The following is a 16,784-nucleotide window of genomic DNA, read 5'->3' on the forward strand; positions in this document are numbered from 1 at the left end:
GCTCAATATGAGGGACTTATCATGTATGCCCCCCCCCATGTCCCCCCTATGGTTTCTCCCCTGTGGTTTCCCTCCTATGGTTTCCCCCCTATGGTTTCCCCCCTATGGTTTCTCCCCTATGGTTTCCCTCCTATGGTTTCCCCCCTATGGTTTCTCCCCTATGGTTTCTCACCTATGGTTTCCCCCTATGGTTTCTCCCCTATGGTGTCCCCCCTATGGTTTCCCCCCTATGGTTTCTCCCCTATGGTTTCCCTCCTATGGTTTCCCCCCTATGGTTTCTCCCCTATGGTTTCCCCCTATGGTTTCCCTCTTATGGTTTCCCTCCTATGGTTTCCCCCCTATGGTTTCGCCCCTATGGTGTCCCCCTATGGTTTCTCCCCTATGGTTTCCCTCCTATGGTTTCCCCCCTATGGTGTCCCCCTATGGTTTCCCCCATATGGTTTCCCTCCTATGGTTTCCCTCCTATGGTTTCCCCCCTATGGTTTCCCTCCTATGGTTTCCCTCCTATGGTTTCCCCCCTATGGTTTCGCCCCTATGGTGTCCCCCTATGGTTTCTCCCCTATGGTTTCCCTTCTATGGTTTCCCCCCTATGGTGTCCCCCTATGGTTTCTCCCCTATGGTTTCCCTCCTATGGTTTCCCCCCTATGGTGTCCCCCTATGGTGTCCCCCTATGGTTTCCCTCCTATGGTTTCCCTCCTATGGTTTCTCCCCTATGGTGTCCGCCTATGGTTTCCCTCCTATGGTTTCTCCCCTATGGTTTCTCTCCTATGGTTTCTCCTATAGTTTCCCTCCTATGGTTTCCCCCCTATGGTGTCGCCCTATGGTTTCTCCCCGATGGTTCCCCTCCTATGGTTCCCCCCTATGGTTCCCCTCCTATGGTTTCCCCCATATGGTTCCCCTCCTATGGTTTCTCCCCTATGGTTCCCCTCCTATGGTGTCCCCCCTATGGTTTCCCACTATGGATTCCACCCTATGGTTTCCCCCCAATGGTCCCCCCCTATGGTTTCCCCCATATGGTTTCTTTCCTATGGTTTCTCCCCTATGGTTCCCCTCCTATGGTTTCTCCCCTATAGTTCCCCTCTTATGGTTTCTCCCCTATGGTCCCCCCCTGTGGTTTTCTCCCTATGGTGCCCCCCCTATGGTTTCCCCCAATGATTTCTCCCCTTTGGTTTCTCCCCTATGGTGTCCCCCATATGGTTTCCCCCTATGATTTCTCCCCTATGGTTTTCTCCCTATGGTGTCCCCCCTATGGTTTCCCCCTATGATTTCTCCCCTATGGTTTTCTCCCTATGGTGTCCCCCATATGGTTTCCCCCTATGATTTCTCCCCTATGGTTTTCTCCCTATGGTTTCCCCCTATTATTTCTCCCCTATGGTTTTCTCCCTATGGTGTCCCCCTCTATGATTTCTTCCCTATGGTTTTCTCCCTATGGTGTCCCCCTATGGTTTCCCCCTATTATTTCTCCCCTATGGTTTTCTCCCTATGGTGTCCCCATCTATGATTTCTCCCCTATGGTTTCTCCTCTATGGTTCCCCTCCTATGGTTTTCTCCCTATGGTGTCCCCCCTATGATTTCTCCTCTATGGTTTCTCCCCTATGGTTTCTCACCTATGGTTTCCCCCTATGGTTTCTCCCCTATGGTTTCTCCCCTATGGTTTCCCTCTATGGTTTCTCCCCTATGGTTTCTCTCCTATGGTTTCTCTCCTATGGTTTCTCTCCTATGGTTTCTCCCCTATGGTTTCTCTCCTATGGTTTCTCTCCTATGGTTTCTCTCCTATGGTTTCTCCCCTATGGTTTCTCTCCTATGGTTTCTCCTATGGTTTTCCTCTATGGTTTCTCTCTTATGGTTTCTCCCCTATGGTTTCTCTCCTATGGTTTCCCTCTATGGTTTCTCGCCTATGGTTTCTCCTCTATGGTTTCCCTCTATGGTTTCTCTCCTATGGTTTCTCCCCTATGGTTTCCCTCTATGGTTTCCCTCTATGGTTTCTCTCCTATGGTTTCTCCCCTATGGTTTCTCTCCTATGGTTTCTCCTATGGTTTTCCTCTATGGTTTCTCTCCTATGGTTTCTCCCCTATGGTTTCTCTCCTATGGTTTCTCCCCTATGGTTTCCCTCTATGGTTTCTCTCCAATGGTTTCTCTCCAATGGTTTCTCTCCAATGGTTTCTCTCCAATGGTTTCTCCCCTATGGTTTCCCTCTATGGTTTCCCTCTATGGTTTCTCTCCTATGGTTTCTCCCTCTATGGTTTCTCCCCTATAGTTTCCCTCTATGGTTTCCCTCTATGGTTTCTCTCCTATGGTTTCTCCCTCTATGGTTTCTCCTCTATAGTTTCCCTCTATGGTTTCTCCTCTATAGTTTCCCTCCTATGGTTTCTCCTCTATAGTTTCCCTCTATGGTTTCTCCCCTATGATTTCCCTCCTATGGTTTCCGCCCTAGTGTTTCCCCCTATGGTTTCCCCTCCATGGTTTCTCCCCTATGGTTTTCTCCCTTTGGTTTTACCACTATGCCCCCCCCATGGTTTCCCCCTATGATTTCCCACCTATGGTTCCTCCCCCATGGTTTCCCCCCCCTCATGGTCCCCCCATGGTTTCCCCCCCTATGTTTAACCCCCTATGGTTTCTCCCCCATGGTCCCCCCCCTATGGTCCCCCCCATGGTTTCCCCCTATGATTTCCCACCTATGGTTCCTCCCCCATGGTTTTCCCCCCCTCATGGTCCCCCCATGGTTTCCCCCCTATGGTACCCCCCTATGTTTAACCCTCTATGGTTTCTCTCCTATGGTTTCTCCCCTATGGTTTTCCTCTATAGTTTCTCTCCTATGGTTTCTCCCCTATGGTTTCTCTCCTCTGGTTTCCCTCTATGGTTTCTCTCCTACTGTTTCTCCCCTATGGTTTCTCCTCTATAGTTTCCCTCTATGGTTTCTCCTCTATAGTTTCCCTCTATGGTTTCTCCTCTATAGTTTCCCTCTATGGTTTCCCTCTATGGTTTCTCTCCTATGGTTTCTCCCCTATGGTTTCCCTCTATGGTTTCCCTCTATGGTTTCTCTCCTATGGTTTCTCCCCTATGGTTTCTCCCCTATGGTTTCTCTCCTATGGTTTCTCCTATGGTTTTCCTCTATGGTTTCTCTCCTATGGTTTCTCCCCTATGGTTTCTCTCCTATGGTTTCTCCCCTATGGTTTCCCTCTATGGTTTCTCTCCAATGGTTTCTCTCCAATGGTTTCTCTCCAATGGTTTCTCTCCAATGGTTTCTCCCCTATGGTTTCCCTCTATGGTTTCCCTCTATGGTTTCACTCCTATGGTTTCTCCCTCTATGGTTTCTCCTCTATAGTTTCCCTCTATGGTTTCTCCTCTATAGTTTCCCTCCTATGGTTTCTCCTCTATAGTTTCCCTCTATGGTTTCTCCCCTATGATTTCCCTCCTATGGTTTCCGCCCTAGTGTTTCCCCCTATGGTTTCCCCTCCATGGTTTCTCCCCTATGGTTTTCTCCCTTTGGTTTTACCACTATGCCCCCCCCCATGGTTTCCCCCTATGATTTCCCACCTATGGTTCCTCCCCCATGGTTTCCCCCCCCTCATGGTTCCCCCATGGTTTCCCCCCCTATGGTACCCCCCTATGTTTAACCCCCTATGGTTTCTCCCCCATGGTCCCCCCCCTATGGTCCCCCACCATGGTTTCCCCCTATGATTTCCCACCAATGGTTCCTCCCCCATGGTTTTCCCCCCCTCATGGTCCCCCCATGGTTTCCCCCCTATGGTACCCCCCTATGTTTAACCCTCTATGGTTTCTCCCCTATGGTTTCTCCTCTATGGTTTCCCTCTATGGTTTCTCTCCTATGGTTTCTCCCCTATGGTTTCTCCCCTATGGTTTCTCCCCTATGGTTTCTCCCCTATGGTTTCTCCTCTATGGTTTCTCCCCTATGGTTTCTCCTCTATGGTTTCCCTCTATGGTTTCTCTCCTATGGTTTCTCCCCTATGGTTTCCCTCTATAGTTTCTCTCCTATGGTTTCTCCCCTATGGTTTCTCTCCTCTGGTTTCCCTCTATGGTTTCTCTCCTACTGTTTCTCCCCTATGGTTTCTCCTCTATAGTTTCCCTCTATGGTTTCTCCTCTATAGTTTCCCTCTATGGTTTCTCCTCTATAGTTTCCCTCTATGGTTTCTCCTCTATAGTTTACCTCCTATGGTTTCTCCTCTATAGTTTCCCTCTATGGTTTCTCCCCTATGATTTCCCTCCTATGGTTTCCGCCCTAGTGTTTCCCCCTATGGTTTCCCCTCCATGGTTTCTCCCCTATGGTTTTCTCCCTTTGGTTTTACCACTATGCCCCCCCCCCCCATGGTTTCCCCCTATGATTTCCCACCTATGGTTCCTCCCCCATGGTTTTCACCCCCTCATGGTTTCCCCCCCTATGTTTAACCCTCTATGGTTTCTCCCCTATGGTTTCTCCTCTATGGTTTCCCTCTATGGTTTCTCTCCTATGGTTTCTCCCCTATGGTTTCTCTCCTATGGTTTCTCCCCTATGGTTTCCCTCTATGGTTTCTCTCCTATGGTTTCTCCCCTATGGTTTCTCTCCTCTGGTTTCCCTCTATGGTTTCTCTCCTACTGTTTCTCCCCTATGGTTTCTCCTCTATAGTTTCCCTCTATGGTTTCTCCTCTATAGTTTCCCTCTATGGTTTCTCCTCTATAGTTTCCCTCTATGGTTTCTCCTCTATAGTTTACCTCCTATGGTTTCTCCTCTATAGTTTCTCTCTATGGTTTCTCCCCTATGATTTCCCTCCTATGGTTTCCGCCCTAGTGTTTCCCCCTATGGTTTCCCCTCCATGGTTTCTCCCCTATGGTTTTCTCCCTTTGGTTTTACCACTATGCCCCCCCCCCCCCCCATGGTTTCCCCCTATGATTTCCCACCTATGGTTCCTCCCCCATGGTTTCCCCCCCCCCTCATGGTTTCCCCCCTATGGTACCCCCCTATGTTTAACTCCCTATGGTTTCTCCCCCATGCCCCCCCCCTATGGTCCCCCCCATGGTTTCCCCCCCTCTATAGTCCCCCCATGGTACACCCCCTATGATTTCCCACCTAATGTTCCTCCCCCATGGTTTCCCCCCTATGTTCCCCCCCCCCCTCATGGTTTCCCCCCCTATGGTACCCCCCTATGGTTTCTCCCCCATGGTCTTTCCCTATGGTTATCCCCTATAGTTTCCCCCTATGATCCCCCCCATGGTTCCCCCACATGGTTTCGCCCCCTATGGTCTCCCTCCTATGGATCCCTCCCATGCCCCCCCCCCCATGGTTTTACCACCTATGGTCCCCCCCTTATGGTTCTTGACAACGAATCTTACATGGTCTCTTCCTCTTTAGAGCTCAGCATCTCGTTCGCTGGCTGTTCATCCCAAACTGAAAAACACAGAGATAGGGTGAGAAATTATCTTGCGATGATGAGCAACGGATGAATTTGTGAACTAATCTCGACTCACACTCAACGGTGTTCCACCACTCCATCAGACTGTCAGTGTCCTGCCAATCAAACACACGTGACAAACACTCTGTGGCAAACAACAAAGCAGAATCTATAGCTCAATGATACTGACCCCTCCATCCTCCTCTTCCTCACGCTTCCGCTCTTCCTCGTGATCTTGCAGTCGTCTCAGGTCCATCTGAGCCGACGTCCACTCAGCCTTACGGAGAGAGACGTGATGAAGAATGAGAAAAAATACAAGAGAGGATGACTATAACCTCACAGACATTACTACAGGGCCCTAAGATCTACACAATGCGGAACAGCTGCTAATTCAATTCAAACATGCCTGCAATGTGATAAATCATGCTAGCAATAGGGTAAAACATGTCAGCAATATGATACATGACGCTAAAACCATCCTACTTAACAAGTAAAATCATGCTAGGAACATGTGAAATCATACTAGTAGTGTGATAATTCAAGCTAGAAACATGCTTGGGATGTGCTAAATAATGCTAGCGATATGTTAAAACATTTTAGCAATGAAAAATCATGTAACTAAACATGTTAAAAATGCTAGGAACATGTGAAATCATACCAGTAATGTGCTAATTCAAACTAGGAACATGCCTGTAACATGCTAAATCAGGCTAGCAATAAGGTAAAACATGTCAGCAATGTGCTGAATAATGCTAAAATCACCTATAATAATTGGTATTTGAGGAAAAATATAACTGCTACTATTGTATAGTTGCTGAATACCTTAGCTGCCTCAGACAGGTGGTAATTGGCAGATGTGGCACCTGGAGGGTCCAGGAAGTCTTCGGGAAAGGTGTCCTGAAAACAGCCGGATTTAAAGCAGATGGATAGAAAGTGAAGGAGTTGTGATGGAGGGGACTCTTTCTTACCTCCGACCCTCTGCGATGCGGGTCAGTTTCTTTGGGTCTCGGGGGCTTGTTGTCCTGGGAGAGAGGGCTGTTAGTGCTAAACTCGTTTGTGTGAACGTCATTAAAGCATGGAAGTGAAAGGATGATAGATACCGGTGTGTATTCCTCCAGTGGCTCGCCGTCTTCGGCCCGGAACAGATCCGCACCTTTCTGAGGGACCTCGTCCTCCTCCACGCCCTGCAGAGATTTCAGACGTCAGAATCTGGACATTTAAACAGTGCCTTGAGCAGAAAGTCAGAGCCGCACCTTTGAGTCTCGGCGGGACAGAGGAGGCACTTCGAGGATCGGAGGCTTCCTCGTCTGCGGAAACAGACACCATCAAACCTCAACAGCACTCATTTAATACATATAATTATAAACAAATACATTATTAGGAAATATACATACAACTGTAAATATCATAAACAAATACACTATTATTAAATATACATACGACTGTAAATGTTATGAACGAATACATTATTATGAAATAAACATATGACTGTAAATATTATAAACGAATACATTATTATTAAATATACATACAACTGTAAATATTATGCACTTTTATGTATATATATATATGGCTGTAAATATAAATTAAAAAAAAATAAAAATATATAGCTATGAATATAAATATTATGTACATATGTACATATACATATATGGCTGTAAATATAAATAAAAAAATAAAAAAAATATATATATATATAGCTATGAATATAAATATTATGTACATATGTACATATACATATAAAAATTTAAATTATAAATGAATATAAAATTATACATTTGAATATAAAAATATACATTTGAATATATATATATATATATATATATATATATATATATATATATATATATATACATATATGCATATAAATATAAATATTGTAATTATAAATAAATATAAAATATACATTTGAATACAAATGTTATGTACATATATACATGCCTATATTATAAAAAAAAAACATTCATGTGAATATACATTTTTGTACAAATATTTATATATGCCTATCCCTATAAATATTATAATCATAAATCAAATAAATAAATATTAAGTTTACAAAAGTATGTACACATACTTTTATATGCATGTAAATACAAGTATAAATACAATATTTAATAATTAAATGCACAAATCTGCTTATGAATATAAATATTATGTAGATATATTCATAAATGCCTATAAATATTATATTTATAAATAAAAATATATAAAATATGCATATGAATATACATATTATGTAGATATATTCATATATGCATATCATTATAATATAATAATTATAAACACAATTGTAATTATGTAGATATATTTATGTATGCCTATAAATACAAGTATACATTTTACAATTAAGTAAATACAAATATGAATACATATGAAATGAATATAATATAAATATATATCATTATAAATAAATATAGTATGATATAATTGCCAAATGAAGCTCCGTCAACAGCATCAACTCCATTAACTTATTTAAAATAAATTAATGAATGAATGAAATATGGATACATATAAAATAAATATAACAAAGATATAAACTTATTATAAATAAATATAATATTACATAAACATAATGTGAATTTATATGTATTTACTTGCATAATATGTATAATATAAATGATTATAATTCCTAGTTTGAGACAAGCATGACAGAATAACAGAAGTTCATCTATTCCACCTCTAACAACACTCAGTTATTGACAAAAGAAACATTTCTTATGACATAATTCATGCAAATGTGAAACATGAGGAAATAAACGGCCGGTCTCACCTCGACGTGATCTTTAGTCGGCCCGAACTCCGGTTCTTCTAAACTCTAGAGACACAAACAGAGTTTCTGTCATCGGTTCATATCCCAGAAATTATGCTTAAATATACCAGGAATTATGAGTAAACTAAAGCTAGATATATATCTAAAACCATAAAAAAACATATATATATTTTAGTAATAAAACTAATAATAATAACAAAAAGCATACAATTAATAAAACTTTAACTAAAAGAAAACATTTATATAAAAAAGAAAAATGTATTAAAATAAAATGTTAACATTTACAACTAAAAAAACAATAATAACTATAGATCTTCATAGCATTTAAAAGCTATATACAATTTTATATTTTAATATACATTAAGAAAAACTAAAACATTATAATAAAATTAATATATTCATGATATAGCATGCAAATAAAATAATGTTAACTGAAGTAAAATAATAAAAAAAATTGCAAGGCCACATTTAGTTTAACTTACTGAAACTGAAATAAAAATAAATTAAAAATACTTATACATTAGAAAACCCGAGACTTTTCAGTCAGAAACAAATAAATGAAAATGGGAAATATAGAAATCAAATATTTTACTTTATTTAACTAGTGGCCATGACAACATTTCTTATTTAACAAAGTTAAGCTATGAGTTAAACCTGAAGTACTGAAATAACTGAAAGGGAAATAAAAAGTGATCAGATTTACCTTTGACTGTCTGCGGTGTAAACGAGGGACTTTAAACTTCATCGGCTTCTTCTGTATAGACAGAAACAGATCATCTACACTCAAACTGAAAGCTTGACAGAGATCACGAGAGTAACCGCCACAGACATTGAGCGGGACAAGTCCCCTCCAATAATTACAAATGGACATGATTTTAATAAATAAAAAGATTTTCCCCAATAATCAAAAAATGGATTTGGCCTTGCTGTGAACATACAGGTCGACAGTCTGGCATCTCCTGATGTTTCTCCCCGGAGTCAGGAGTCCTGAAGACATCTTTCTCCCGATCGGCTCCCTGAAAACATCAGAACAATATCCCCGGATTATGAATTACATTTGGTTTAAACATGAGTTATGCAAGAGCGCTATTATGGGGTTAAATTCATGCCAAATGTACTGCGGCTTCAAAAAATAAAGATGCGTGATTTCAGAATTTACAAAAAAAAAAAAAAAAAAAAAAAAAAAAAAAAAAAAAAAAAAAATATATATATATATATATATATATATATATATATATATATATATATATATATATACATATATATATATATATATATATATATATATATATATATATATTGTAGTTGTCTGTTTTAGTTAAAAATATTAACATTTTATTTTAAAAGATTTTATTTTATTTTTATATTGATTTTTTTTCTTTACTGAAAGTTTTAGTATGTGATTTTGTTATTTGTATTAGTTTTGTTTTTGAAAACATTTTTATTTTTTTTTATTTTATAAAAACATTTTATTTCAGTTATCATTTATTTTATTTCAGGTATGCATGCTATAGCATTAATACTATTATAGTTTTAATTAATATTTTTAATATGTTTTAATATTATATTTTGAATATTTTATTATATATTTGGTGTATTTTGTAGATCAAATTATTGCAACCGAGACAAAAACACAGTATAAAACAGTAATAAAACCAAAGAATACATAATTTTTAAGTTTTGTGCAATATAATTTAACATTTTTGACGATTTTTTTATTTTTTTAAATGCACTTTTTTATTTTATTCATGCTTATAATATTCTTAATTCGTGAACACATTATTTGCTATTCTGATCGTTTTGCATTCTTTTTTTCATTTTGTGCAATGTATTTTTACGTGTTATTAAATCTTAAAATCACGCGTATTGTTCTTTGATCCCGCAGTACATTTGGCAGGAATTGAATCCCTTACCCTACCTTCGAACCCCACGAAGAAGGACCCAAAAACTCATCAGAATATGAACTCTGGAAAAAAACAATCATTTAGGCAATGATACCCTCATGAGAAGTGAGCAGCACAATATGGATAAGTTTGAACCTTAAAATAGTTTGGTGAATAACTGCGTCCAGCTTCGGCTCTCAGTGATGTGTCTTCCTAGAAGGGGAGATATTATTAAGGGAGATAATATTAAGGGAGATAATATTAAGGGAGATATTATTAAGGGATATTATGTGAACAGATGTGCGATTTCAAACTCATGGCGGTTTCTCTACCTTGAACTTGTGAGGCGTGTAACCGCTCGTTCCCTTCAGCTCATCCAGCCCGTCGTGATCCTAAAAGCACCGCTGATCTTTGTTAATAATCCCAGACACACATCTGAGCTTTCCACAAACTATTTCCACAAACCTTAAGATCTGGATGAGGCGTGAAACCACAAGCTCCCTTCAGTTCATCCTCGTCGTCATCATTCTCCTGCAACACACCGTTATAATATCAGAGAGAACCGCATAGTACCATCTTTCTGCAGTGTGTACTGTTCAAATACTAATCTGAACACCGAATGCGTTTTTTTACTATTGCCCCATGATTAAACAGGCTGCCCAATTAGATTTGAGCTTTAGATCATGTGACCGGAGCCGCTCCAGTGTAGAAACAGAAGAAAAGTAGATGTCTTGTTATCAATGGTGTCTGAGAACAGATTTATTCTCTTGTTAACTTTTATTAATTTTCTATTGAATTATGCTATCTGAAGAGCTTGAATCAAATACCCACTTTTCGGTCAGTGATGAGATTAGTGAACTACAGTCCCTGACAAAAGTCTTGTCGCTTATCTATTTTCTAGAAATACCTGATATTAACCTGACTTTTAATTAATTCATTGGTGTTAGAAATAGCTCATATGAAAAGCTAAAACCCTCCCAAATGATGTTTAATGCACTGAAATAAATAATGTTCACAGAAAAAATATTTATCATTTAAAAATATTTATCATTTAAATTTTTGGCAAGACAAAAGTTTTGTCGCCTGTACAGAAATTGAACAAATTTACTGCAAATACAAAAATATGTCAGCAAATTAAGTTGTGGTGCAGTGAGATCCAAATCTAATATCTTGTATGACTTCCATGAGCTTGAAGGACTGCATCCATGCGGTTTGGCAAGGATTCATACAATTTATTGATGAAGTCATCAGGAATAGCTAAGAAAGCAGTCTTGCATGCCTCCCAGAGTTCATCAATATTCTTTGGTTTCGTCTTCCATGCGTCCTCTTTCATCCTACCCCACATATGCTCAATGATGTTCATGTCTGGTGACTGGGCTGGAGCATCTTGATCTTCTTCGCCTTGAGGAACTTTGATGTGGAGATGGAAGTATGCGATGGAGCACCGTCCTGCTGCAGAATTTGGCCTCTTTTATGGTTGGGAATATAAGAGGTAGCTAAGATTTCTTGGTATTTTAGACTATTGATGTTGCCTTCCACCCTGCAGATCTCTCGCACACCCCCATACTGGATGTAACCCCAGACCATGATTTTTCCGCTACCAAACTTCACTGTTTTCTGGGTGAATCTCGGATCCATTCGGGCACCAGTAGGTCTCCTGCAATATTTGCGGCAACTGTGGTGTAATTCAACAGAAGATTCATCTGAAAATCCACCTTCTTCCACTTTTCCAGCGTCCATCCTTTTAGCAGGCTGTGGGCCTTGGCAAATGCCACAAGGTTTTTCAATTGTCTTTTGTTTAGTGCTGGCTTCTGGGCACTGATTTGACCATGGAGGCCATTTCTAGGCAGAATCCGACAAACTGTTCTGGTTGACACAGGGACTTCAGGTGACCAGGTCTCGTGGAGATCTGCTGCAGTGGAAAATGGGCTGGCCTTGGATTTTCGAGCCAACAAACGGTCCTCTTGAGCAGTTGTCTTGCGGGGTCTGCCTGACCAGGGCTTGTCAAAAACGTCTCCAGTCTCTTCAAATCTTTTTTTTATCCTCTGTACTTGAAGCTGAGACACATTGAAGGTGTCTGCCACATCAGCAGTGGATCTGGTCTTCAGCCTCTTGATAATCAAAACTTTAGTCTCAGGGTGAATCTTAGGCATGTTTGCAGAGGTCTAGTTGCAGTTGATGTGAAGGTCTAGTGTACTGGGGTTCTTTTTATACACACTTGAGACCTAATTGATCCATTATTAGTCACAGGTGCAGCTCATATGACAAGGTGACAACACTTATGTCTTAGCAAAAATTGACTCAATGGGCTTTACCAAGCTGTGAATGTTAGAATACTTTTTGAAAGTTTAGTTTTTCACTGAAACATTATCACAAAAGCTGGTGGGATTAAAATGAGCCATTTCTTGAAAAAAAAAATCTTGATTAGAAATATATTTCAGCGGCACTTTAGGTCAATTTGTACACAAGCGTCAAGACTTTTGTCAGGGACTGTATTCTATGTTGTGAAGCTGAAAGCTATATCACCTGATCATCTCTGTTTCTGATTTCCTTTGCAACAAATTATGCATTTTGGTGAACACTGTTACAAAGATCATAAATTGAGATAAAAAGCAGCAAGCCAAACTGCTCAACTAAAGCTAACACTGATCTCCATAATGGCGAGCAAACATTTTCAATAAAACATCTAAACCTTTGTTTATCTCAGTATGAGCTTCTGTAGACGTCTGACAGAAATAAGCCAGTCTGGTCATTAGTAAGTGAAGCTGATGATGCTGTTTGTGGAGTTTTTTAATTATCCTCTGCTGAGATCTTCAGAGATTTAATGTATTTTAATCTTATAGTTCTTGTGTTTTATTTCCTTCATTGATTCTGCTTGTTAACATCAGATGTTCATCACTAACGCTCAGTCATCACTTAATAGTCATCCCTTATTGTTAATCACTTAACATGTATTATCCAATTATCATGATGGAACTAGACTCATTCAGTTTAAGTTCTGTTTCAGTTATTGTGCAGCTGTTAGATATCTTACTATGTCAAGAAAATATGATCATATAACCCCCATTTTGTCATCTCTCATATTAAGTTCTGTATCAATTATAAAGTATTGCACCTGACCTGTAAGGCCCTAAACGGTTTAGCTCCTGTCGTTTAACTGATCTTCTATCGCCGCTCTTTAAGATCACTAAACTCTGGACTTGTGGTAGTTCCTAGAATATCTAAGTCCACTAAAGCAGGAAGACAGTTTTCATATTTGGCCCCTAAACTCTGGAATAGCCTTCCCGATAATGTTTAGGGCTCAGACTCACTCTCTCAGTTAAAATCTTGATTAAATACACATCTTTTTAGCCAAGCTTTTTCATAATGTATCTCATAACCTTGTTCCCCAGATATATCAGTGCACATGATGCTTTGAACAGCAGCTACGCCAATTATTTTCCAGTTCTGTTTTATCTGGTATACCCATCCTGAGGTAACCAGAAGTAAATTCTTATGAATTAAATTCTTAAATTCTTAAACTCTTATGAAGACTTCAGATGACCTGTGAAGCGACGACATCCAATAAATCTTTTCTATAAACCCTAATCATTGTTAAAAACAAGCATGTCCATTGTTTCCGCCTTAAATGATCCCATTGTTTATTAGGGGTTTGAAGAGATGCTGCGCCCTATGGTCATGATGGAGTGTGAGGGTGAAGTTAGGATAGAATCTGTCACTGACAGGTTTTCATTACGCCTCCACTATAGGTTTGCTTTTTACAGAAATATGAACAATTGAATTCAGGTGGATAACAGTCACTTCAACTCCATCAGATCATCCAAAACAGGCTGTTCGAGTCATACATAGTGCCCTGGCGGATGATTCGTTGCGCAACAGAGCGTCAGACAATGGTCTTATCTTTTAAAATGCTCATTCAGCACCACCGCTCCTTATTTACAGAGTATGCATGATTGCGAAATTGAAAGTAAAAGTAAATAGGAGCGAACACTCAAACACAATTTCAATCCGTTACTGCTGTTTGAAGGCGTCTCCCTGAGGCATATCTCCTAATATGAAAGCTGTCTGCCATATCTTATCTGTATCATGCTTAAAGAAAATTTGGTCACGTTTGCATTTTGAATATTGAGTGCTTTGATTATGGTTATTGTTTGCACTTAATATCTAGGATCAATTTTTTCGGGAAGGCGTTCAGTTAAGAGGTCTAAAGAAGCTCATCTGCAGATCATACAGGATAGAAGCCGGTCAGTCTGAGTTTGTGTAAAACCTTTACAGTGCTTCATTATTGTCTTTTACTGTATCTGATCATTCATACTCAGAAAGTAGAACTGAAATTATATTATAATAACTGAGATGATATTCATTACAAGTTGATTAGTTAAAATGTCTCGTTCTTGTGAGATAAGTGTCTAGTCGCACCCCTATATTATATTAATACATCGTTAACTGTGTGCTTGTGTATTTTCTGAAATCCATAACTTGGACACAGTCTCCTCTGATAGCAAATCACTTTAAAGGCCAGCTCCGGTGAGAAACGACCCTAGGGGTAATTAACAGATGGTTACCGAGTAGATCGTTCTCTGGGATGCGGTTTCATGAAAATCAAATGTAAAGAGTTTAATCTCTAAACACAGATTAGCTTATAATGTTTGTCTATGGGGCATGGAATAAGTGAAATTAAATCTCTAGTTAATACCACTAACAAGGCTCAAAATAGCCTCACACTAACACGGCAGCATAATGAGGGTCCCTACATGCAAACCGAAGCATTGAGAACTTGTTAGAGTACAAACAGTTTAATAAGAAGATACTTTATAAAGACAGTACATTACGCGTTCACGGACGGCAGCCATCTTGGAGAACAGTCTCGATGACTCGAGCCACGAGCGCTGTGCTAAGTGAGCTGGTCGATAGGAATTAAGTTTGTGAAATCTAATTACATGGACATTTTTTTATTTTATTTTTTATTTTCTCTGTCACGTTTAGTTCTTTCTTCCGGAAACAACGGAGCATATGAGATTCCAAGTCACAGTTCATCACTTAGTACAGCACTCATGGCTCGACTCGTCGAGACTGTTCTCCAAGATGGCTGCCGTCTGTAAACACGTAATGCACTGTCTTTATAAAGTATCTTCTTATTAAACTGTTTGAAGTTCTCAATGCTTCGGTTTGCATGTAGGGACCCTCATTATGCTGCCGTGTTAGTGTGAGGCTATTTTGAGCTGTTAGTGGTATTAACTAGCGATTTAATTTCACTTACCCTGTGCCCCATAGAGAAGCGTTAAAAGCTAATTTGCTTTTAGAGATAAAACTCTTTACCTTCGATTTTCATGAAAACGCATCCCAGAGAACGATCTACACTGTAACCTAGGGGTAATTAATCTGTAAATTACCCCTAGGGTCATTTCTCACCGGAGTTGTCCTTTAAATTGTAATGTAGACGCAATACATTTCTTTGAAGCTGCTTTGAGCTGATAAGTATTGTGAAAATTGCTATCAATTAAATATGAATTGGCTTTACTTCTCTTAATTTACTGTTGTATGTTGTGCAGCGGACGAGATTAAAGCCTCTTGGATAAAGCACTCAAAGACACGTGAGCCACTCACCCTGGACAAGCCGATGACAAACCCTCTTTGAGGAACAAACTTGACTTTGACCTTCTTCTTGTGTTTCTGATTTAAAAAAAAGAAAAACAGTGACTAAATTAAAGCATGAATGAGGAAATGAAGAAGAGGAAGATGACAGATCTCTACCTGTCCATCATCGACCCCCTCCGCGTTTCTCTCGTCATCGCACGGATACGTGTCGATCTCTGGAATCTACAACAGAAAATCATGAGCAGACCATCAAGCCACCCTGAACACCCTATCAACTGCATAGCAACACCTTAACAACCACCCTGAACACCCTAATAACTGCATAGCAACACTCGCTCAAACCTTCTGGCTAGGCTTTCTCAAGTTAACAAAGTTTGTATTGTTAAGATATCAGTTTTCTGGAAAGATAATAAACAAAACAGAAACATACAAAACTACATCAGCATATATAAAAATACAAAAAACAGACTAAAACTTCAACTGAAATTAAAATGAAGGCTGAAAATAAAATAAAAGAATGTAATATATTAATAATATAACGCTGCCATCTGCTGGTCAAACACGTACAGACAATAAAAATACACAAACACATTGCTTTGGAAATGATATATTTTATTTAAGGATAATCTACAATATCCTTAAATGCACCAGTCAGAATTTTTGCTTTTTTTTTACTAAATTGTTATGATAATGTATTTATTTTTGTCATTTTCATACTCAAATTGTATGATTTAATTGTGTACTACAAATAAATGTTATATATTCTGCTACTATATTCAGCTTTGACTGAGAAAACCGTACAAAAATATATATTTATTTTATGTTATCTTTATATATTTTTGTGTTTTGTGTTAAATTATTTGTGTCATTTTTTTATTATTTACATTCTCGTTTTTTTTTTTTTTTTTTTTAATTATTATGCGATTTTTGCACTTTTTTATGTTATTTTTTATAATATATTTATTTTATGTTATTTATTTTTTATAACTTTATTTTACTTTTTTTAAAAATATTTTAAAAATATTTTTTCAGTTATTTTTTTATTTTGCAAAGCTACAAACGTGACATGGGTTTAGCGGATGTCTGTCATCGACTGAAGCGAAGAGATTCAAGTCTCCTTCCAAAAAGGGATCTTTAGAAAAGGAC

At 38.9% G+C, this 16,784-nt stretch overlaps 1 protein-coding gene across 1 annotated transcript in view; it reads right to left on the bottom strand.

The window, feature by feature from the left end:
- Positions 1–16,784, bottom strand: part of si:cabz01007807.1 (uncharacterized) — a 33,250-nt gene that overhangs the window by 2,981 nt on the left and 13,485 nt on the right. The window contains exons 18-33 of the mRNA XM_067445177.1: positions 15,795–15,860; positions 15,648–15,713; positions 10,506–10,571; positions 10,373–10,432; positions 10,197–10,253; positions 10,076–10,123; positions 9,096–9,173; positions 8,861–8,911; positions 8,158–8,202; positions 6,641–6,694; positions 6,488–6,571; positions 6,356–6,409; positions 6,210–6,284; positions 5,578–5,664; positions 5,464–5,503; positions 5,329–5,383 (exon numbers count right to left, since the gene is read on the bottom strand). Of these exons, the coding sequence (XP_067301278.1) occupies positions 5,329–5,383; positions 5,464–5,503; positions 5,578–5,664; positions 6,210–6,284; positions 6,356–6,409; positions 6,488–6,571; positions 6,641–6,694; positions 8,158–8,202; positions 8,861–8,911; positions 9,096–9,173; positions 10,076–10,123; positions 10,197–10,253; positions 10,373–10,432; positions 10,506–10,571; positions 15,648–15,713; positions 15,795–15,860 (986 nt within the window). The remainder of the gene's footprint in view (positions 1–5,328; positions 5,384–5,463; positions 5,504–5,577; positions 5,665–6,209; positions 6,285–6,355; positions 6,410–6,487; positions 6,572–6,640; positions 6,695–8,157; positions 8,203–8,860; positions 8,912–9,095; positions 9,174–10,075; positions 10,124–10,196; positions 10,254–10,372; positions 10,433–10,505; positions 10,572–15,647; positions 15,714–15,794; positions 15,861–16,784) is intronic.

Source organism: Pseudorasbora parva, chromosome 1 (assembly GCF_024679245.1).
Source record: "Pseudorasbora parva isolate DD20220531a chromosome 1, ASM2467924v1, whole genome shotgun sequence".
NCBI classification, from domain to species: domain Eukaryota; kingdom Metazoa; phylum Chordata; class Actinopteri; order Cypriniformes; family Gobionidae; genus Pseudorasbora; species Pseudorasbora parva.